Source organism: Scylla paramamosain, chromosome 9 (genome assembly GCF_035594125.1).
Source record: "Scylla paramamosain isolate STU-SP2022 chromosome 9, ASM3559412v1, whole genome shotgun sequence".
Lineage (NCBI taxonomy): Eukaryota > Metazoa > Arthropoda > Malacostraca > Decapoda > Portunidae > Scylla > Scylla paramamosain.
The window spans coordinates 4643636-4667500 of record NC_087159.1 but is presented as its reverse complement, the minus strand read 5'-3'; the positions used below and the strand labels follow the sequence as shown (position 1 = coordinate 4667500).

The 23865-nt window shown below is 42.2% G+C and overlaps 2 protein-coding genes across 4 annotated transcripts; both read left to right on the top strand.

The window, feature by feature from the left end:
- The first annotated feature begins 2523 nt into the window (after positions 1-2523).
- On the top strand, positions 2524-9716 carry LOC135103440 (golgin subfamily A member 7-like). 2 transcript variants are annotated; one of them, XM_064009652.1, is made up of 5 exons: positions 2524-2553; positions 3843-3980; positions 5240-5392; positions 5738-5839; positions 6563-9716. In XM_064009652.1, exons 1-5 carry the CDS (start codon positions 2539-2541, stop codon positions 6608-6610), a joined length of 456 nt encoding a protein of 151 aa, XP_063865722.1. In that variant the 5' UTR covers positions 2524-2538; the 3' UTR covers positions 6611-9716. The 2 variants fall into 2 exon arrangements, with proteins under 2 accessions (XP_063865722.1, XP_063865721.1); XM_064009651.1 differs by lacking the exon at positions 2524-2553 and adding an exon at positions 3386-3466.
- Positions 9717-11638: 1922 nt separating this feature from the next.
- LOC135103439 (uncharacterized) lies at positions 11639-21505 on the top strand. 2 transcript variants are annotated; one of them, XM_064009649.1, is made up of 16 exons: positions 11639-11762; positions 12019-12289; positions 12467-12526; positions 12701-12918; positions 13267-13470; positions 13620-13705; positions 14062-14208; positions 14593-14662; positions 15257-15358; positions 15792-15983; positions 16194-16390; positions 16626-16783; positions 17047-17237; positions 17742-17823; positions 19143-19252; positions 21174-21505. In XM_064009649.1, exons 1-16 carry the CDS (start codon positions 11691-11693, stop codon positions 21312-21314), a joined length of 2301 nt encoding a protein of 766 aa, XP_063865719.1. In that variant the 5' UTR covers positions 11639-11690; the 3' UTR covers positions 21315-21505. The 2 variants fall into 2 exon arrangements, with proteins under 2 accessions (XP_063865719.1, XP_063865720.1); XM_064009650.1 differs by lacking the exon at positions 11639-11762 and having other exon boundaries at positions 12152-12289; positions 12820-12918.
- The last annotated feature ends 2360 nt before the right edge of the window (positions 21506-23865 follow it).

Genomic DNA, 23865 nt, shown 5'->3' with positions numbered 1-23865 from the left:
GTATTGTGGTCATTTGCCATCCCAGCTTCTTCCTCAAGCTTTGAAAGCCAGCTTGAGGCCGCAGTGCAGCAACTAAGCTTTCCTGGATTCTCCGATGCCCTACTGCAGGAGGAGGACGAGGTGGTAATGACGAAAGTGCGGCAGGCTTTGACAAGGGCGGGGCTTTTAGGACATGATGGCGTCGAAGGAGTAGTAGAACCAGATTTTGAACAAGACGCCTTGGAGTTCACATATATGCGACGTGAGGATGAGGTGCAGGACAGCGGCTTGGAGAAGGAAGAAATTTCTCTTCGTCGCCTCCACCGCCGCCACAGCCGAAGTTCCTGTCCTGGCGGTGTTGGCAGCTATGGCTTCAACACCTTCAACTTCCTGACCTTCGCCCTGCAAGTGTTCAACGGAATCCTCAACGTTGTTAATAACATCAATAACAACAATAACAACAACAACCTCAACACCCTCAATAGCATCGCCGTCAACACGGACCAGGTGGCCACCAACTCCAACAGTGCCAATAACGTGATGGTCATGATCCAGCCGTCACGCCGGAGACGCCGCGACCTTCCCTCCTGCGGCGCCTTTGATAGGAGCGCTGCGACCTTCCACGCAGCCTCGGCCCTGATATCCCTACTTCAAGAATTTACCAGCACGCCGCGTGAACCAGAGGCCGTGCGGGTTTGTGCCAGTGCCCGGCGGATGGCTTCCACGGCGGGCCTCGGGGAGGTGCTGTGGAGGCATCACCGCGTCACTCACCGCATGGATGCTCTTCCTTGTGAGTTCCTTTTCCGCTAGCGACGCCATGCACCCGTCACACCATCCTCGATCTCACTCACCGAGGCGGGGAATGGCACAAGTCACGCCTGCTGAAAACTGAGATTCAAGCGATTATAAAAGGGGCGAGGATGAGGTGACAGTTATGTGTGCCAGAACCACGTAAATTGCCTTCTGAGTGTTTTTTTTTTTTTTTTTTTTGCCTCGTCATGGTATAGGTACTGAGAAAATCATGGTGTGCCGAGCCGCTGCGTTAAGAGAGGGACACACACACACACACACACACACACACACACAGGTCCCATTCCATCCCCGTCAGTCCAGAGAACCACTTCTTACATGTGTACCAGACGATGGATTTTTATTTCCCTCATCATATCAACCACCAAGACCTTGACTGTCGAAGAGGAGGCACCGAAGGAGGAGGATGAGGAGGCCCTGGTGGAAAGGGTGAGGAGTGCACTGAGGGTGAGGGCGGAGGAGTTCTTAGCTGCATCAGGAAGATCGTCCCTCTCGCGAAATGAAGAGCTAAGCGAGGGCAGTAAGACGCCAGTCAAGCCTCCTCCTCATCATGGTCACAACGGAGAGCCGCGGGTCCCCTTGGCAGCCGTGCGAGAGAAGCGTTTCAAAGAATGTCCTGGAAACCCTGGTAATTTTGGCTTCAACTCCTTCAATCTGCTGACATTCGCCCTTCAGGTGTTCAATGGAGTCGTCAACGTCCTCAACACCATCAGCAACAACAATAACAACGACAACAACAACAATAACAACAATAACGACAATAGCGGGGACAACATCAACGCGAACGTGAACGAGCAGAACGCCGACGTGAACTCAATGACGAGCCTCACTGTAGTGGTCCAGCAGAAGCGAAGAAAACGCGAGATTTGGAAAAGTGTCAAGAATGTCCATTGCACACAACCTTACAATGAAGAAGAAATGTCACAGGTCACTGAAGACATATACTCCGCAGTCTCTGATATGGTTCGCGTGTCCAGGGTCAGTGTGGAGTGTGTTAAGTATGTCCTGTGTGGTTACATCCGGAGGGCGCATCGCCAGCGTGCCCTGGGAAGCATTCACCAAGAGGCACTAAGTGACGGGAGCTCATTGCAAGATATTTATGATGCATCGAGGGACGGGAATTGTTCTGCACTGTTTCCTGAATGCACTGAAATATAGATTACGAGAAACTGATACGTGTTTTATTCATTCCATATAATCAGACACGATTGCTGCAGGAAATTCTAACAAGTTGCAGAAATTAGGTATGAGAAACTATTACGATTACAAAACTAGAATGAGAGGAGAAAAGCAATAATTTTTAAGGAAAACGACCACCAACCACTGTTGCTGCTGCTACTACTACTACTACTACTACTACTACTACTACTACTACTACTACTGCTACTACTACTTCTACTACTGTTACTAGGTAGCCTCTATAGCACTACACATTCTCCATCACAGTGCTGCATGATAACAGATTCCCAAAGTGCCAAACATTCCACGTCTTGAAATAGAAAGTGAGAGAAAAAAAAAAAAAGTATCACAGATGAATCCTAAGAAAATTCTGGCATCTTTCGTAATGCATAACTTGGGCTTCTGTTAAAAGGCTTCATTTCACAGACATGCCATTTCCAGCATTCAAACACTTACCAAAAATTTAAACAAATCCAAACAATAATATTAATAACGTGCACACGGTACCTGGAATAGGACCAAAAATTTAACCCTTTATCCAAACCCTCCCTGTCATTAGTGTCATTCAAGATGGCGTCCAACCAGGTAAACAAACACTGCTCTCTCTGTATTTTTCACCAATTTCTCGACTCCCACCGGCTCTACATTGACCATTAGCACGCAGGGGGAACTACAGCACATTTCCAGACTGGCTTGTAGGATCAGGAGTGGCTTGGGAGTCCTGAACGTGGCTTTTTAAGTGATAAATAAGCCTGACGGGAGCGCTGATAAGGGGCGACAAAGGCTAATTTTGCACTTTATTCATGATATTCAGGGTTCTGAGGTTATTTAAGTAGTGCGAGATGTGGGTTTGTGCTTCATCTGTTAATGGTGAGGTTGTGGGGTCAGGAAATGGATTTGTGTGGGAGGTTCTTGGTTAAAATTACTCAGGTTCTCGTGGTTTCGGTAAAATCTTTCACGTAATTTTTCACTGTATTCGTGATATTTTGGCCTGTAGGGTCGTTTGAAGTGGTGCAGGATGTAGCTTTATGCATCATCTGTCATCGAAGAGGTTGTGAGGTCACGGAATAGCTTTGTGTGGGAGTTATGTGTTAAAATTGCGCAGATTCTCGTGATTCTGGTAAACTTTGTACTTTATTTCGTGACATTTTGTGCTCTAGGAGAAGGTAAACGGGCGGCTTTGTGCTTTATTTGTTATTGGTGAGGATTTGTGGTCAAGGAATGGGTTTGTGGGAGAGTTGTGGGTGTTAATTACTTAATTTCTTGTGATTCCGGTTTATTTTTAGTCAGTGGGCGTGTGTGAGTGGGTGGGTGGGTGGGTGTGCGGATGTAGGCGGGGCTGCGTGTGGATGTAGCGTGTGGAATGATATGATAAAACACTCTTAGTATATCAAAACAGGGTTGGTGGTTGGGCGTTACAGGGAGTAAGCAAATGATTGATAGTGAAGAACAACAAACAAGCACTTCTCAGATTTTGGATGATGCCCAATTGCCGTTAGTGAGTCCTTAGTGTCATTTGTACTGAAACACACACAGTACACAGACACACACGTACCAAAAAAAAAAAAATAATAATAATAATAAAATAAAATAAATAAATAAATAGATAAGTACATATACATAAATAAATAGATGAAAAATAAAATAAAATTAAAGAAAAATAAAGAATGAAAAACAACAAAAGCCAGTAGCAGAATATGAAAGAACCACTCCATACCTCAAAAAATATAGAATGAAATGTGTGCCAAGACCTTAATATTTGTGTGTATGTGTGTGTGTGTGTGTGTGTGTGTGTGTGTGTGTGTGTGTGTGTGTGTGTGTGTGTGTGTGTGTGTGTATGCTGACTGGCTCTTTCCCACCCACATGCCCTGCAGAACCATGGCACCCAGCTTGAGGACCTTGCTGGCGGCACCCGACCCTCAGGCTGCCTCAAAGTGTTCATTCAGAGGGACTACTCACAGGGGACGTCTGTCAAATTCCAGACCAAGTTTCCGCCTGAGCTGGAAGGCAAGGTTAGTCTTCCACTCTTCTCCCTGTTTCATTTATTTTTTCTTCTTGTGTCTTCTGGCATCCCTTCATTCCCTCAACTCTTCCCTTCCAGCCTGCATTTCTTTCCATTTCCTATTCCTTCCTGTCTCTTCTGCTGGTTTTTCTTCATTCATTTTGCTGTTCCGTGTTTCCTTTCCATAACCTGTCTCCTTTTCCTTCCAGTGTTCCTTCATTCCTTCCACTCTTCCAGCCCTCATTTCATTTAGTTTCTTTTTCCTTCCTGTCTCTTCTGGCATTCCTACATTCATTTCCATTACCTTTTCCTTCCTGTCCCCTCTCCTTCCAGCATTCCTGCATTAATTTATTTGTTCCTTTTGCCTTCCTCCCTCCTGGTATTAGATGACTGGAATAGTCTCTGTTGTCAGTTTATTAGTGTTAAGTCAATAGAAAGCTTTAAAGATTAAATAAATGTATGGATAAGGATGATGGTGGATATAGGATGTTTTATATGGGGACAGCTATTTATAGGCATATGGGCTTCTTGTAGCTTTTCTTGTTTTTTATAGGCTGTGTAATTCATTCATTTGACCCTTTTTCTATTCCTTCTGTCATGTCCTGGCCGTGAAGCTTTGTTTGAATGTCCACGAAGCAGTGTTTAGTTCTATGCCTTTTAGTGGATTTACCATTTTAGGGGAAGGCTGAACTTACCACTTCTCCCTGTGTTTGGAGATGTGTCTCTTCCACGGACATGAGATGCTTAGTTTTTTGGGGAGTATTGACCTCCTCCACAAACTGTAATGGTTATACTGTCATTTGCTACATTATCATGTTATTAATGTAGCTTTAGATTTTACTTTAATTGTCATATTAAAGTATGTTGTCAGATATTTATGATGTGGGAATGCCGTGTTTTACCCTTTTGTTGCATAGCAGGAAATAACTTAATCATGTTGTTATCTAGACCATGAAGCAAATAAACTTTAGTGAATTTTTTTATAAAGGTTGGAATATTTTAGAAAGATACATTTTTCACAGCCCTAGAAGTTTCTCATCATGCAATCTCTGCAATGTTCCTTTTTGTGGTATAGTATAACACAAAAATATTATCTATTGCAATAATACTGTATTAAGAAATCAGACATGAGTTGTGAGCTGATTTAGCCGGTGATTTTAGGCATTATAGTCCAGGTTTGTCTGTCTCTCCACAGAAGTGGTCTCTTATAGCATTGTCTGTCATGCCACACACTACTGAGAGTCTCTGATAATGGTATTGTCTCTGCAGATGGAGAATAATGTCTTTGAGAACACAATCAACGACATCAATGCCATGTTTGTTGAGGCAGAGAAGATGTCTTGTGGCCGCTACTGTGAGGGCTGCCTTGGCTGTCTGACTGCTTACCTGGTCTTCTTCTGTATGGAAACCCACTATGAACAGGCAAGTAGGGGTGGACTGGGAGCTTCAAGGATTATGGACTAGGAAGTTAGGCAAGGATGAATGTGAAATTAGTTTTCATTCACCATACAAATAGAAAAAGTCATTCCACTGCTAGCATTTAGTATTGTGCCCCAAAGAATTAAGTGTATTATTTATTTCTGTGTCACGTCTTTTCCTTCTATATGTGCAGAAGTAGGAGACGGCAGCATCTTTCCCACATCTGTAACAAAGCCTTGCAGCTCCTACCACAGTTACTTCTACATTCAGCATTTTCAAGCACAGTTACTCCTGTATTCATGACCATTTGTGATGATTATTTATTTATTTATTTTTTATTTTTTGCAGATGATGAAGAGGGTGACCAAGTATGTGGCGGAGCAGAATGAGCGTGTCTGGACCCCCCGCGGCCTCCTCATCACCAACCCTATTGAACGTGGACTAAGAGTTGTATCCTTTTTGTACCAATGCTACTTTTAAGATAGAAGTATTTTATTGTTAGTGATTTTTTTTGTCTTTTATGCAATTACTTGTCTGTTCATAAGAAAAAACTACATAGAAGTGGGTTTCTGTCCTTTTTAGTTGTCTCTTATGATGTGCGGGGAATACAGTGGCAGTCTTCTTAGCCCCTGCCATAGTCACTTGTATGGGATTGCCAGTCTGGTATATAGATGCATTTCTTATGTTTTGTTACTGTTTAGTTTATTTCTACATTTTTGTTCCTTTTTATTTATTTGTTTATTATATTTATTTGACTTTTTTTTATTTATGTAAAGAGATACTGCCCAGAAGCTAAAAATAGAGTATAGGAGATAAGGAAAAGGTTCCAGTGCTATTTTCTGGAGACCAAACAGCAAAAGACATGAAAGGGAGTATGGTTAATTTAGGTGCGAGGTTTCTTGATCACTCTTGTACAAGTTCAGACTGAAAGTAGGTGAACAAATAACAGAATAACACAGCATGCTTCAGAGCGTACAAGTGAAAGGTATGAAGTAGTGAGGATGCATTTTAAAGAATGTAAGTAAGTAGAGTCTTGTGTAGTGGGTTTATGGGGAGGGTTTGTGTACACAGGGTAAGAATGCTTTGTATTTATAGAGCTTATGCTTATACTTTATGTTCCTGTGATAGCATTTACACCACTAATCATTCACTTTTCCTTAACTCCCTTTCCAGATCGAGATTAGTATATTAACAGAGCCGGCAACCACCAGATCGCAATGAGGCGTGATGCTCCCACCTGCTGTACAGGATCCCCGCCCCTCACATCACCCTCACCACCCCATCACCCCGTCACCCCATCATTAGCCTGTCATAGCTCATATGATCATCCTTCCCACATTTATAACATTGTATTGAATATTCTATGTAGATATAAGATAACTGTCACTACAGGAAATGAAAGAGAGGGAGAGAGAGAGAATAGAGAAGTGTACATTTTCACCACAGAGCATTTAATGTATATTTTACCACTGACACACACAGGCAGCAGGAATCCCAAAGCCTGACCACAGAGGCTAATGACTCAGTTTGGTTATAGCTCCTTCTCCTCTTGCTGCTTTCTGTAGCCTGTTTCACACTTCCATACATGTGGATAGAAGGAAATGTGCCTGCTGTTTTTTATACTATTTAAATTTGAGGAAGTATGTCTGCAGCATTTTTACGAGGATCAATATTGCCTTTCTTACCTAGCTAGTGAAACAGGTGAAGGGCTTTGAACTCTTGTCAGTGTGTGTCTGCCCAGACCTACAAAGCGAGCCACTCGTGATATCCCAATGTGCTCGTAAGGGAGAAAGCATTACATTAGGTCTGACTTCTTTCTCGATGGCTGGTCTTTTAACCACAAAGATAAAGATGGTGGACTGGAGAATGACCAGACACAGTATTCACAGGCCACTTATTCACTTTGACTGTGTGTTCATTTCATCATGGACATCTCAGCCATTGGGAAAACTACATAATAATTGTTCATCAGTTCTGCAATGATGATCTTCACTGTGCTCTGAGAGTTTTAGGCAGCCATCGAGAGAATCTGGGATGGGAATTATGTATCTTCTTACCTACTGGAGTGTATGGTGCCATGTCATGGTTCAGCAAGGGCCTTGTATCCCATCTGTTTGTTCTTATTAGCTTTTCACCGTTATCTTTCAGCAGTGAGTTTGTGTCTTGATATATGTGTGGTTGTGTGTATGTGTGTTTGTGTATGTGCGTGTGTATGTGTGTTGGTAGCCTGTGTTGAGAAGCCTCAGTGTCATCAGTGTTGTAAGTTCTCCCAATCAAGTGGTTTTCTCCATTGTTTACCATGAACTGACCCCAGATATTCCTGCTGTGATGCTGCTGCTGCTGCTGCCGCTGCCTTGCTGTGGCTTGTTTGTGAGGGACAGAGGAATAGTTAATTTTTTATTAGGTTTATGAAGCAAAATGGGTTCCTGTCTCAGCTTTATTACGGTATATCTCTTTCATTTTCTAAAATTTAAATCCCAAGATCTCTGTTCTTGATTTCCAGTAACCTTGTCTTTATACATCCTGCTCTGCATTCTGTGTACATAGGCATAGATCTAGAAAAGATAGTTTTAATTTTTATATAATTTATTAATGTGGATTAAAATTGCATCCTAAATATAATTTAGCATAATAAGTGATATTGATATTTATGTGTTAACTTGACCTCCTGTGTGTGTGTGTGTGTGTGTGTGTGTGTGTGTGTGTGTGTGTGTGTGTGTGTGTGTGTGTGTGTGTGTGTGTGTGTGTGTGTTTGCTTGGTCACAATCAGAGCAGCACAAGAGATCAGCAAACCCAGAGGCCTCACAGTGAGAGGAGTCTGGGTGGCATGTGCATACTCATCATTAGAGGTGTGAGAGCAGCCCAAGTGTGCATCTGAGATCCACTCACTGGGAACTGTTATTGTGCTTCCTCTCAGGTAATGGTATTGTGTGGCCACTCATTAGATTCAGAACAAAGAAATGGTCAGGATCTTCTTACAATAACATTTAAAAATTGGTTATCTATCATGTCATAATTGATCAGAATTACCTAATAATATTGTATGCTTTTATTTCCATAAACACTTATGGATGATAATGTTTTAATTTAGTTGTGTTTGTGTAGGAAAGTTTTGCTTTAATTTTTATGGAGCTCTTAAGTGATGGCAATATGTGTGCAGATTGCAGTATGTTGCCATTCAGTTATTTTGATGTCATGTTTTATATGAGAACACAGAATAGTATGTATCCTTTATTTGTGTTGAGGATGGATGATGTTTTGTACTTGCAGTGTGAAGGAATCTGCTAAGCATTCCAGGTAGGCAGGCAGCAGTGTGGTCCATCAGGTGTGGGCCACTCTCTGCCTTGCCCACTGCTGTTTGCATTGAATGTGATGTGTTCCCTTTAATCTGGTAATATGAATTGATAATCAGTGAACTTATTGTTGTACTAGAATACTTGATGATTATTCTTTGCAATATGGTAATATGGAATGATAATCAGAAGGTAATGATTCTCACATTAGAACACTTGCAATCATTTTGGGGCCACCTGTTGGCACCAGACATAAGTTATGAAACAAAATCTTCCCACAGAATTACACCTTGGAGCCAGATTCATCAGCATTGGCCAGACTATGACCACTCTAGGCTGAGTGCTGATTTAGGGAGGGTAGGGATGGCATGATTGTGGTATGACTGGAGGAGCAACAGTAGCATGCACACTTGACTCACCTTGGGACCACACTGTCTGTCTTGGTGTGTTTATCCTGTTGTTGTCGTGGAGATTGGCTGAGAACTCATAGGCTCCTCTCACTTGTAGCCAGAGCCCTTATGATTATTATTAATATTTTTCTCATTGTCATCACTCCTGAGGGGTTAGCCTTAGCTTATGGAAAGAACATTTTTGTACTTTCGATATTGAAGCAACACTATAGGGGAGTGATTGGGTGGTAGTTAGCAGTGTCAACCTAGACCATGACAAAACTGAGTGAACAGCATCCCTTGTTACATTGAAAGTTTGCTGTTATGGTCCTGAGTTACATATTTAATGTCTCATTAGATGCAGTAATTACAAATTTGTGCATGGACTGAGGGCAGTGTTTCCTTCTTTCTAAGTGTGTGCAAGATTTGAACTTTGATGATTTCTTGTTTCAGTATTCTTTTGACATTACTGCTGTAATACTTATTGGTGAGAAAAGTGTGTATATTGTTGCTGATTGTTGATCTATATAGCCTTGTGGATGTTTATTTCTTACAGCTTCATGTTTCTCATTGAGTTCTGTCCCTTAGCTGACTCCTGACATTTACCTCCCATCATGCAATCTGAAATAAATGAAAATTCTATAATGGTCATATTATTCTTAAATACCCATATTTTTTCCATGTGGGTGCTGAGGGAGAGATAGCCTGGCTACAGCTGTTACCAGGTTGGAAGATTACTGTCATGTTCCCTGTGTTGTATGAGTAGAAAGGACTGAGTGATGGGACTGCTGGGGACACTTTCCTCTGGATTTTGTTCCTTAAACAAGATGAGATGTGACAAAATCGTGGCTCTCCCTTTGTAAGGATAATGATTAATGATAGGCATACAGACTGACTTGCCCTTATGTGAATTTCAGTTTGATGCAACAGGGAGGATTCCTCCTTGTACTTTCAATGATAGTTTTTATTGCTCATATCAGAAATAGATTTCTTGGTTTGGGTTAGAGAAGTGTAAAATGGAAGCGGTGGTGGAAGTGTTGGGTGATTAAGCAAGGCAGTGAGTGTCATGATGGTGTGGGTATGTAGACAGCTTAACTGAAAGAAGAATAACTGGTTAAAAAATGTAACTGCATTCTTGCAAGAGGTATGGAAACTGTTAGATGCAAGTGGGACGTCTGGTGGAAGCAACAGTGGCTGGGCTTCATGAAGATGAACAGAGAATTTCTTACTGAATACTGATATGTCAGGAGCGCAATATGCAGTCTTTCTCTCTTTCTCTCAGTGTGTGTGTGTGTGTGTGTGTGTACAACGCACTTTATTCTCTGTGATTGCCTGGCTCTCGCCTCTCGGCACCGTGGCAGTGGTCGCGCGTGCCCTCCGTGACGAGCTAAGGCCACGTACCTAGGTAGCGGGACTCTGCCCTCCAGGGCACGTTGGTTGTTGCTCCCTGGCGCAGTCTCCGTCCCTGGCCCTGCTTCCCCACACCACCCCACGCCCTTCCATAATCTGAACCTCCGTCTTAGAGACGAGAAAAAATCAAAAGCATTAACAACTTTATTGTCATCATAAACATTATAATTTCTTCAGGTATCTTCACTAAAATAATGATCCACTTAATATGACTCACCGTAAATCATAAACTACCACCACCACCACCAGCAGCGGGACCAACAAGCCGGCAAGCAGGCTGAGTGATGAACTAATTAATATAAGCGCCTAGAACAGAGTAATGCGTGATATGGATAATGTGTAAGATATGGAGCTCCTGTATTTTTATATATTTTACTGAAATTTCCCATCACAATGTCATAAAATTTCCTTGGTGGTGTCTGGCAACACTGGTGCAGTAACTGGTCAGGGGTTAGTCGTGGTGATGCTGTGGTGTGCTCTTGACACTCGTGGATTTCTAGCGTGAATGTCAAAAGTGAACTAGCGCATGATTGTCTTCCTATAAGCCGTGAAAACTTTAAGGATACGTTGAAATTCTGAAACAATTAGCAGTCACGATAAAAGAAGGTATGCTGCATGTGATAATGTCTGTTATAACTGTATGTTTCCTCCAGTAAAGCTATAGGAGTGAAAAAAAAAAAAAAAACGATTATTGATGCATATTACAGTTGATCAAGCCAGCTCCATCTCGGTTTTAGACTCGGGGAAGTGAAAAAAATAAATAATGGTTTCAGGCACGAGGCATTTCCTGGAATGAATGCTGATTTCAGACATGGGGCATCTAATAAACAAACAAACAAAATAAATAAATAAATACAATAAAATAAAAGAAGTTTGAGACACGGGACATCTAAAGCAATTAAAGGAAAGAAAGAAAAAAAAATAAATAAAAGGAGAATGAAAAAAATGTTTAAACACGGAGACATTTTTGCAGTAATAATTGGAGGTTTCGAATCCTAACATCCTCACCAACGCGAAATCCAAACAGTCACAGGAACATCATCTAAAACGAATAATAACGCTCTACATTAATGACGTTTTACATTACTAACAGCTTCAATCACACTCGCATAACCTGGACAGTTCCGCGGCATTACATTCAGATTCTCCTTCAATCCAAACAGGAGCAGCGACTCTCCGATGACTCCTGAGTAGCGTGCCCCTGGAAACATGCTGTACTGGGGGCTTCTCGTCTCCCGCCCCTTCATGCTGACGCTTCTTTCTATTTATGGCGTCGCCTCTGTAAGTCTATCTTAAATCATTTTCTCTTTTCCTGTAGCTATTTTCCTTTACGTAGTTTACGAATATATTCAGTCTACACTCTTATATTGTAAAGAGCTTTTTTTTATGATATTTTATCTTTTATTTCCCAGTGGCTGCTTCCCCTTCCAGTGTTGTGATTGTGTTGTGTGTTGTCTCCCCTTGCGATGCACTGGTCAAGTCACTGGACGTTCATGCCACCATCTCATTCCTTGCATATCATTCCTCCACTCAACAGGTATTCATTCCCACATTATCGCCGTTGGAAAAGGACTCTGAGGGAGACTCAGGGTTGGGGCGACTCGACCTGAGCATCTCCAACACCACGGAACACTCGCTGGGGATCCTCATCATTGGCGCCGGGAACACGGTGAGGAAATCGCAGGTGTCACCGAGCAGGTCGTCCACTGAGGCGCCGTACGGGTCGTGGCCCTCCCCCATCACCAGCAACCTGGTGACGGAGCCCATTAGCGCAGTGGTGGAGCCTCCCAGAATAGACCCCATCACAGGTATAAGAAGTGTTCCATTACTTATCTTTTCTGTTACATATGAACATATTCAACATCAGGGGAAATGCAAGAAGCTATCAGGTCTACTAGTGGCGGTCCCAATATGAAACACACTTTCCTATACCCACCTATGATCTAATCTTACTCGTATTTTCTCATAGACACTATCCTCTGCAGGTCTTGTGTTTTGGAGCGAGGAGGTGAATGGCCGCCGCGCAGTGTACCACTTTGATCCAGGTGAGTAGAACACGCCGCATGGTTCTTACTCTCGTAAAAGGACAAAATTATTAGTGAGTCGAGCCATGCTCACCCGCAGTTGCTGTGATACAAATACTGCATATACTGTTCTCCTTTTTGCATATATTTCTCTTGTCAAATAAGAGCAGCCTGCCAGAAGTGACTCTCCAACAGACACACGAAAGGTGGTGCGCTGGACGGGCCCAGACTATGACGTGGTGAGCCGCGTGCATGAGTACGGCGGCGGTTCATTCACTGTCTACAATAACACTCTCTTCTTCTCCCGCGGCGAGGATGATGCCTTGTACCGCCAGGACGGCCCCGAAGCCCAGCCCTCGCGCCTCACACATGGCCAGAAGAAGAGGTATGCTGATGGTGTCTACAGTCCCGAGGTGAGTGTGACTTCAGCTGCGTGAGATCGTGTTGCTGCAATGGTTGCTGCTTGTGCAGGTTAAGTAATCAAGATAGGGTAAGAAATAATGGGTTCAAGCTTGATAACGTTAATTTAGAAAAGAGATAGGAAAGAATTGATTCTCAAATAGAGCGGTAAATGAATGGAATACATTCAGAAGTTAGGTTGTTAGTGCTGAATCATTAAAGAGGTTTAAAAAAGATCAGATATATTCATGGATAAGGATGATAGGTGGAAATATTTAGGTAGTGTGTTTCATGCAAGGACTGCCCTTATTTTCTCATGTTCTTATGTTCTTGTGTCTCACCCACTCCGTGTTGTCTGGCAGTGGAACGCGCTCTTTCTGGTGATGGAAGACCACTCCAGGGTGGAGGAGAGAGGCCTGCAGGAGCCTCGGAACAGTATCGTAATGGTGGACGCATCAAGCGGGAAGGAGGAAATCATCGTTGAACACGCGGACTTCTTCGCGTCCCCGAGGGTCACCCAGGACGGCCTGCACCTTGTGTGGATACAGTGGAACCATCCCAACATGGTTAGTGAAGGTCCTGCCAGGGTGAATAATCGTGAATAACCTAGTCTTTATGATTAGTTTCCAGAGACAGAGGCGAAACCTGTGTTATACGTGTGTGTGCCATGTTGTAGTTGATTCACCATTCTGCCCTCTCTTTGTCTCTGCCTCAGCCGTGGGACGAAAATCAGATGTTCGTAGCGGAGTTGAAGGAAGACCGGACAGATATCACCATCAGCAGGTTCTTTCAACACGGCAGGTGAGGGACGTGAGATTGTGAAATAGGTCTTCTTAAACTGAACTACAAACGCAGATGACCCAGAGATGACCCTTAATTTGCTGATTATGTTGGTCTTTCATGGCATTTATTCCCTTGTATTTTTCATATATTTCTGTACAATTACCATACCTGCATTTCACGTGTTTTGTGATTGTCTTGCTCGCTCCTTTTTCATCTTCATTTACACACGGCATTGTCCATTTCCTCTGCCGAGTTTTAAAAGATTAGACAAATTTATGTTCGGGGATGATAAGTGGAAACAGGTAAGTATTTTTTATAAGGACTGCCAGCTTCTCTAACTTCCTTATGTTCTTGTGTTCCTCCATTCCCTGCAGCATGATGACGCCGTTCTTTGACCAAAACAACGAGCTGTTCTATGTCCACGACTCGACCGGCTGGTGGAATCTGTACTGGGTCAACCGTCGCGGCTTCGAGATCAACCTGACGCCTCAATCCCTGGAGGTGGGCTGGCCTACCTGGAGGTGAGTGACGGTGCAGCCTCCTGTCCACGTGTGCTTGTCGTGGGAGTCACTTTATCAGCATGACTCTGATAAGGCACATAGTTTGTTTACATCATGGTATTTATTCTTGCATCGGGATGTTGTGTCTATATCTTGTGGCACCAGAATGCGTAGTTCCTTTAATACCGCAAATAATAAGTAAAGTTCGAATGGCAAATTCTTCCCAGCATATCTGAGATAGTTTTGTCAGCAACGTATCACAGTGGAAACATAGTTTTCTTCTTTTTTTCTTATAAGCACTCATTAGTATGCCATTTTATACTAAAGTGAAAGGTATCGTGGATTATTAACCCTCATATTGGCCTCAATATCAAGAACTGATGCAGTGTCGCCTTCCCCGAACAGGCTGGGTCGCCAAGCCTACGACATCAACCCTAGGCTGGGCGCCAGGGAGGCTGTTGTCATCTGTGGCCACGTGCGTTCCTTTATTTATTTTCATTGGGTATCTTTATACATGCAGTCTTGTTCATTCTCACTTGCATGACTGTTTGCACATCGCCTTAATTCTCTTCACCCCTAAAGATGAAACTTACTTTTTATCTATTTATTTATTCATTTGAGTTCATTGCAGGTCTTCTTGTCGTACGGTATACATTATTTAAGGACGTGTACAGACACACATGTCTTTCAGAAAATTCATACATTATATTTCACATCTCGTGGCATCAATCATGTTTCATCGTGTCACTTCATCAGATATTTAGGGATACTTTTTCAAATTTGCTTAAGCGTTCCTCAGTTTCTTTATCTTGGCAGTCGATCAGCTGAGGAGGACAACGAAGTTCACAGGAAAGGTTCATTACTGGTGCATGACCTGTATAAAGCTGTATCTTATCATATATTTATATAAGTACTTTACAATTTAAAAAGAGATAAGATGAACTAGCAATGGTACGATACATCTGTTCCAAATTATTGTCATTGCAAAACACTTAAACATCGCACGATGAACGCAACCTGTCCCAAGTCACGTTCCCTCTGCAAGTCACGCCTGTCCCGTCCCCCGCAGGACCTGACCGTGGTGGACCTGCGCAAGCAAAAGCGTCGCGTCATCAAGACAGACTACACCACGTACAGCCTTGGCGTGGCCTACTCCAAGGCAGGGGACAAGGTAACACCTCCTACCTTGAACTTACTGATTGATAGCCGTTAATCAAGTACTATATATAATGCAGTCAAATAGGGATATGAGAAGATAAATGCATTTTTCACCTCGAATAAGAATATTCTAAGAACATAACTTATCTTCCTCCTGGATACTGTTAGGTAGAAAAATACTAGTAGTCTGCTGAGAACGTACTGAACAAGATTCCCATTCTTTCTCGTGAATTTCAGACATATTGTTATTTTTTGTATATATGACTTCAGCACACGCATCTCACTGCTAGATAGAGAAATACATGAATAATAACTAATGTAATCTGCTTAGAATATACTGAACATCATTCCTATTCTCCCTCAACAATCTCAGATATATCGTTTTCTTTATACATAGAACCTCAATACACACATCTAGACCTGTCCACCTGTTGAGTCTCTTCCAGGTGTACACCGTGGCGAGTGATGGGGTGCGTCACCCCCGCCTGGTGGAGGTGGAGGTGAGGACAGGCCGCACCCGTGACGTGAGCCGGGCGTCCGATGCAGGGGTGGAGGAGGGCTACATCAGCACCGCCCGCCTCATGCAGTTCCCCACCACGCAAGGAGACTTTGCCTACGGATACCTTTACTCTCCAAAGGTGAAGCGATAATGCGTTCCTTTCTGCATCAGTAAGATATATAGCGCTGTATATGATGTCTGTCTGTGTGTTTATTTGTCTGCCTGCCTTTCTCTCTCTCTCTCTCTCTCTCTCTCTCTCTCTCTCTCTCTCTCTTCTAACGTATATACTTTATTTTTTGTATTTTGCTCACTAAATTAACGTTAGATGAGTATGCTCCATCTACTACAGAACAAGGATTACCACGCCCCGGCAGGAACACGTCCGCCGCTGCTAGTGAAGGTGCACGAGGGCCCCACTGACGCAGCCTCCACCGCCCTCAACCTCTACTACCAGTTCTTCACCTCTCGGGGCTTCGCTATTCTGGACGTGGACTACCGTGGCAGCACAGGTTACGGCAAGCTGTACCGCAACAAGCTAAACGAAATGTGAGTGGTGCAGGGGAGGAGGCGGCGTTTCTTCCTTGGTCTGGGTCTGAGTCATGTCGTTTGTGTTTGGGTTTGAGTCATGCGTTAAGCGTTTATCGAAGTTCCCCAAGTGAATATCCCCATGAACATCCTCCCTTACAAGATTTTCCCCAAAGCAATTCTCCTCCATGGCCAGGTTAGGTTAGATTAATGAGTTTCGGTCAGATATACGTGGAGGAATCTTTCTGGATGGCAGGTGGGGCGTGTATGACGTGGAGGACGTGCTGGCAGGGGCGTCTCACTTGGTGAAGGAAGGGCTGGTGGACGAGGCGCGGTTGTGCATCGACAGCAGCTCCATGGCGGCATACACCATGCTGTCAGCCCTCACCATACCGGGGTCCGTCTTCAAAGCAGGTTAGTATGGCCATTCCCGTCCACTCTCTCTCTCTCTCTCTCTCTCTCTCTCTCTCTCTCTCTCTCTCTCTCTCTCTCTCTCTCTCTCTCTCTGTCGTTAAATTGCTTGATAGAATGCACTCAGATGTTTATCCAACAAAAAAAGATTCCTATAGATCCTACACCCACCCATTCAGCCATATACACATCCACTCACCTACCCACCCACCCATATACACACACATGATCACCCACACCCTTGTTCTTTCGTATTCGGTCGCTAGGTGCCAGTTACTACGGCGTGTCGGATCCTGAGACGATGGCTACCAACACGCACAAGTTTAAGAAGAACTACATGGAGGCGCTGATCGGGAACCTGGACCGCCACAAGGACCGCTACGTCACCAGGTCACCGCTCAGGAACTACGAGAGGCTGGAGGTGCCCATGATCTTCTTCCACGGCGCGAATGACAAGGTGGGGCGTGCGAGCTTTCTGTTGGGTGAAGGCAGCCAAGGAAGGGGTACGTCCTTGTTGGTTAGGGTTAAGTGACTAGTAGTAGTAGTTTTGTAACGTGAATCTTATGGAAATGTAAGAGTTCTTGTTTCTGTATACAAGCTACGTGGATTTTGTAGACTAGAGTTAATCAGTCCACCTGCATTATTTCTACTAAGAAAGGGAAAATATAAAAGAAAGGAATGTACGAAATACATGACTTTCATTTAGTATATTAGTGAATGAAGCTTAAATATTTCATTTAAATCTTCGACTGCTACCGCTCCTTCTCAAGTTAATCATCATGATCTAGTAGAAGCTTAAAGTATAATAATTTCAAGATAACACTCACAGCAAAAGGAGTGATAAAGCAGCTCAGACATCTCTGTGCTTGTAGTATTTATTTTTCTCAGTCATCGTGATTCAGGTCACTCAGATGATATAATAATTGCTACGGTGGGTTGTTTACTGTTTCTCCTCCGGCAGGTAGTTCCCCCCGACCAGGCCCGCGGGATGTACAAGCTGGTGAAGAGCAAACACCTCCCCGCTGCCTTCATTGTTTTTGAGGGTGAGCTGTCTCGCGACACACACACACACACACAGATTCTAACATATGTACAGAATCTTAGTGAAACTATGAAGTTTTGAACGTACGGTACAAAGTTGCATCTCGATTATTACATGATTATTAGCATTGTATTATTTCGCGACAATTACTTCATTTAGAGTTCGTCAGTTGGACCGAATCACGAATCTGAGCAGTCTCATACTACTCATCTGGTTCGGAAGCACGAGTCACTGATTCTCCTCCTATGAGTGCGGCGTCTTCCATCTATGCATAGTTTTGCTGACCTCCTCACACTACAGGAATCTTTCTGCAGGATCTAGTTTCTCATACACCTCCTACTTCTTTGGTAATTTAGCAACCTTGTAATGCAATTCACGGAAACCTTTACGGGTGAGGTTTGGAATGATTTAATGCCGTGCAAGCTTCTGTTACTGTTCATCATAATTTCAAAAGGCAGGAATGTCCAAAAAACCTGCACTCACGAGGGAGGCGAGGTCACTGGTGAGGACAAGGTGGCACAAGTCTGTGTATGCCACAAGCTTTCCTGCACTCCTTCCATCGCTGAGACGCAGTCATTCCTCTGTGTAACAGTGCACGTATCCACTTGACGCTTCCTCCAAGATACGGAGAGTGATAGCCGGTGATAACAAACTTATGTTTCATCCTAAACTAGCCGTTACCTAATAATAAACTCAAAAAGTCATAATTGATAGAATTTTTCACAGTTTAAGTGGATCTTATCGTTTTATTACAGTTAAAATTTTGCTGTAGTAGTGTTGTAGTGGTTTGGTAGTTATGATTAATAAATAATTACTATAATTAGAAATGGCCATTCGATGTGAGAAAAATGTAAGTTATAGTTATTATTTCTATCTTTCTTAAGTATTAGGCAAAATCCTAAAATACAAATAAACGTCTTGATCTGATCATGTACTGCATGACCCTCAATGGTGAACGTGACCATGCGCAGAGCCGCGTCAATCAGGGCTCGAGGAGGAGAGGTCATAACGTCACACTCCCTTGGGAACACGCGTGCACAATGGAAGTAGAGAGGAGATTTTTGTGACTTTTAGTGGCTAGAACAGAGAGAGCGAGAGAGAGAGAGAGAGAGAGAGAGAGAGAGAGAGAGAGAGAGAGAGAGAGAGAGAGAGAGAGAGAGAGAGAGAGAGTTAATACCATACTTTCCGCCTTGTATTAACACACTTAGTCTCTCAAAAGTTGATGCCAGGAAAAGACGAAATTGAGATGTCTTCACTTTTTTTTTCTTGCCTTCACTCGCCTAACGATGATGCATCATTGCCTTCCCTCCCCTCCACCAGACGAAGGGCACGTCTTCACTCACCGAGAGTCACTCAGCAGAGCACTGGAGGCAGAATTTTACTTCTTCGCCAAGGTGTTCAACTTTACCCCAGCTGATATTGTTTCTAATGTGAGTATTGGTCATTGATGTGATAGTAGTAGTAGTAGTAGTAGTTGTAATAGTAGTAGTAGTAGTAACAGTAGTAGTAGTAGTAGTAGCAGCAGTAATAGTAACAGTAGCTGTTCGTGTTTATTATTGTTTATTGTTTTTGTTGATGTATAGGTGGTACTAGGAGCAACGGTAGTCTCTCTCTCTCTCTCTCTCTCTCTCTCTCTCTCTCTCTCTCTCTCTCTCTCTCTCTCTCTCTCTCTCTCAGAAAAAAAATGATTATCTCACGCCTCTGTTATTCAAGGTTTGAAACGCCTTACTGAAGTATTGTTTTAGATAAGATAACCTTGATTATTATTAGGATCTCTTCTCTCGTAATTCGTAAGAAACTAATCACAATGACAACTTCATGTAAATTCTACGACATGCTAGACCACTAACTCTTGAAATAGCAGCAGTATGGATTCGTTTTAATTATCTATTTGTAAGAGTAAATTTAATTTCTTGTTATGTTGTTGCCTGGGGTAAACTACGATTTCGCACTCAAATAACATTACTGCGTGCCTTTATAAAATATTGTGCAACATTATGTGAGCATAGAATCTGAGGATGCATATATTGTTCAAATCGAAGCACTTGAAAGAAACATGTAAGCAAATAAGAAAATAAGGGAAGCTACAAAAAAACATCAGTCTTACACGTGACAGTCTATAACACGTGGCAGTCCCTGTATTCATTGCATTCATGGTATGTAACTGAAGATGATGTGCACGATAGCGCCCAGAAACTACTAGGAACATCTCTAGAGGCTAAGTAAGCGATATTAAAGCGTAGTCAAAAGTTAATATAACATAGAGGAAGAAGGAAGGGAGAAGAAGTAGAATATAATTATGAAGGACGGATTATACAGTTTCTTATGCGATAAGAAAAAAAAACGTTAGCAAGGGAAGGAAGAGAGGGAGGAAATGAAAGCAGAATACACTAATAACAGTATGTGTAAATTTTGAAAGATACGAGAAGAAAAAATAATAAGAAGTCGAAAAGAAGAACCATAGGAAGAAAGAGGAAGGAGGATAAATTTTTAAATGACAGTATAAATTTAGGAAAAGACAAGAAAAAAACATTGAAAACAAAAAGTGACAGGGAGAAATTGGAAACAGAATATGGTCGAAAAATAAATGTTTTGGAAAATGTCAAAAACAAAGAAAAATGTGGAGGGATTGAAAATAAGAGGGATCTAGGAACAATAAGGATATTCTGTTTTAAAGGAAATGTCCATGATGACAACTAGAATCCCCTTACATGGACGTGACTCTTACAACGGAACTGATACTTCCACCCATGATCAGATGCCGTGACACTCACCCATGCGCACAAGGACAAGTAGTGACTGACGCAGCACTTCTCTGGTCCTGATAAGATGAGTGACACTTGTCCGCAAAAAAAAATAAAAATAAATAAATAAATAAAATAAAATAAAAAATAAATAAATAAATAAAATATCCACCACCACTACCTTGACCACCAGCTTGCTCCTCCCACTCAAGAAACGTGCTGGTAAAGTTAGTGGCCAGTATGTACTGCCTTTGTAACACACTCTGAACACAATGTAGGGAAGAATGTTTCAAATCCCACGCCTTCATGACGGAGCTTGTAGAGGAGGATCATGTATTCCGTTGTATTTCCAAACCATTCAGGAATAAAGGGACTGCCCACGTGTAGGCCTGCTGGCTTCTTGCGGTTGTGGTGTCCTTGTATTCTTTATAGTATCTCTTAGGCCATTCGTTAAATAGAGATCAGTAGTATTCGAATTGTCTCGTATCTATAATCGTGAAGTAGGAGCATGCATAACAAGCCATGAAGTGTGTACGGTGCAGTTCACCAATACCATCACCTAATATCACAGCACATGAAGTTTCTCTAATGCGATGCTTCATTACAGATAACAATAGACAATATGGATGGCGAGCAAACGGGAAAAGAGGAAAGACAGTTTCCCTCCCGGCGAAGACCAAGTAGTTTCCATCAAGATCACGGACCAAAGGACCCCGTAAATGACATCACTGAAGCCAAACCAACTTAAGCACCTCTATGAACCCGCTGCAGGACAAAGGTCTCCCATAATGGCTACAAGGGTGGCTAAGCAGGCCTTGTCCACTTGTAAACAGCAGACAGGGGCATGATCTGAAGTCTTTATCTAACGAGGACCTGCACGTTATGGTAATTTTTTATGTAATGCTGAAGGGAAAAAAAAAAAAAAAAGGTAAGAATTCTTCCAGAGCAGTTTGATTTGACCTATCAGGGATGAGCTTTCCCTAACTGGCCAGGCAGTCTGCTGCAGCGGCTAGTAGTGGCAAGGAGCTTGTTATGACACGCTGTATGATGTAACGGCGTGCCAGGTAGCGTAACCTTCAACTGTGACGTTATTTTGTAAGGTCATCCTCGCCATCCATCATCAGGGCTGTTATCTGTGCTGATTGCAGGTGACGACCACAACTAAAGGCCTGCGCAAGTATTTTCTTGGTTAGCACTCTCATCATCTGTGCTTCGTAGTTTTTTTTTTATTTTTATTTTTCCACCATGAAAGGCTATGCTAACCTTTGTTAACCTTTATTGTAAGGTTTTACATCAATAAGAATAATTATAATGAATAATGACAATAAAACTGAGCCTCAAAATAACAGGAACCAGCAAGCCCAATTTTTGGAGATCCGAGGTCTTAAGATCTTAAGGGATTAAAACACCCTACCAAGATTATGAAAGTTTACAGGCTTACACACAGGACAAGCCTAATTTCAGTTAGCTCTGCTGTTCTGTTCTCAGTGGGGGTCGCAAGTCACACCACCTGTCAGCTGTAAATCATTAGTTACATAAATTTAATTATTGTGATTTTCTGACGTTTCATTATTCTATACGATCAGACTATTATTATTATTATTATTATTATTATTATTATTATTATTATTATTATTATTATTAGACTGTATTAAGTGGCTAGGCTTGATTAACTTGAAAAAACTGAACAAACATTAAGTTACTGAGAATGAAACTAGAGCGGACTCTGTTGAAGCCTTTCATTGATATGGTGTCTAGGCTTTGTTATTTGGTAAAAATAGGCGTTAGAACACAAAAACTAGAATTATAATTGACTCATGAAATATCTATCAGCACAACTGTTGAAAGCCTAGTGCACTCGTATCACAAGAAACAATATAAGCTTCCAGAATTTGACTAATTACTATAGCCTACAGGCTCATCGCCAGGTTATGCAACACTGGACGTCGAGGTCAGTAAGAACCAGGAAATACCTACTAGGCTGTTCCCATGCACACTGTACTCACCGATACTGCAAGTGATTCTTAAATCCCAGGTGAAGCACGAATACAGGAGTAGCCACAAAAGTAACAAGCACCACCCACTACAAAGCATGACATATATATATCTTCCCCAGCGCACCAGCACCCCTATGAACAAAGATATAACTTGGCGCCGCGCAGTTCAAGGCGTTAGGATCTTTGTGCCGAGAATATTTACAAGAACCTAACGTTATAAGAGAGAAAAATCACTTAAACGTGAGGTAAATGTGTTTGTAGGATCTGATAAGGTACTTCTTTTGCACTACACCGGGCAGCATCGCATTGCCTTACAAGATGGTCTGCTCTTATGGGCGACAGGAAAGGAGGGAGAATCAACGACGACGTAAGAAAGGTACGTTGATATCTTGTAGATACTAGATAGCATATAATTATAATGAACACAGAAGATAATTGTAACCACCAGTCAGCACCAGTATGTAGTTGGTGGTAGTGTTTTACTTCATATAAAGAATAACTCAACTAATTGTGTGTTCCCTGTGAATACAACAAACAATTACATCGACAATAACAATGATTCGCAGTAAGTGACGTTGGTGACCTAGAGTTTTGTCAGGATAGATTCAGTTATCAGGTTGTTAGTGGCCAATCATTACAAAATTTTAAGAGGAGATTAGATAGGTAAATATATGGATGAGGATGATGCGTAGAAAAACAGTTTCAACCAAGGATTGTCACGTGTAGGCCTAACGAATTCTTGTAGCTTTCCCTATTTCCTTATGTTAATGTCTTGCTTTACCTTTATATCGAACCATAATTTACTATCTATTACTTGACAGTTATTCGAGTATGATGTCAAGACTATTATTTCAGATATATTACAACAGCCCAACCTTCAGGATTCATCTAGTGTAGCCTAGCATTAAAGATCATACGAGTAATTATATCATCTTGGTATTAGGGATTTGCATTATATCACCAGGCTGAAGAACTATGTCGGCCGTTTTTCTTTTTTTCTTTTTTTTTTTTTTTTTAGATAAACGTAGATGGTGTTGAAAAAAGTTAAGAATTTGTTTTATTGGTATAACGCTTGCATGTTCCTCGTAATGAAGTGATTCTTGGAGTTACTTATATTACAAACACGCCATAGGTTTCAGAGAGAGAGAGAGAGAGAGAGAGAGAGAGAGAGAGAGAGAAGAATTCGGTAATAACTATGCAATTACGAGCACAGACAGAAGCTAGATGAGTAATTATTTGTTGAAAGTTGTCTTGGTAGTTGTAGTTAGGTAGTTAGCAACTGACAAGCGACCAGTGAATTAA

Bases quoted from the DNA above. Each gene is read 5' to 3' on its own strand.
- LOC135103440 (XM_064009651.1), top strand. From the start codon at position 3,401: ATGATTGATAGTGAAGAACAACAAACAAGCACTTCTCAGATTTTGGAT. The intron at 3,467-3,842 runs GTGAGTCCTTAG...CATGCCCTGCAG, and splicing joins ATGATGCCCAATTGCCGTTA to AACCATGGCACCCAGCTTGA. The intron at 3,981-5,239 runs GTTAGTCTTCCA...TTGTCTCTGCAG, and splicing joins CGCCTGAGCTGGAAGGCAAG to ATGGAGAATAATGTCTTTGA.
- LOC135103439 (XM_064009649.1), top strand. From the start codon at position 11,691: ATGCTGTACTGGGGGCTTCTCGTCTCCCGCCCCTTCATGCTGACGCTT. The intron at 15,359-15,791 runs GTAACACCTCCT...AGTCTCTTCCAG, and splicing joins ACTCCAAGGCAGGGGACAAG to GTGTACACCGTGGCGAGTGA. The intron at 17,238-17,741 runs GTGGGGCGTGCG...CTCCTCCGGCAG, and splicing joins TCCACGGCGCGAATGACAAG to GTAGTTCCCCCCGACCAGGC.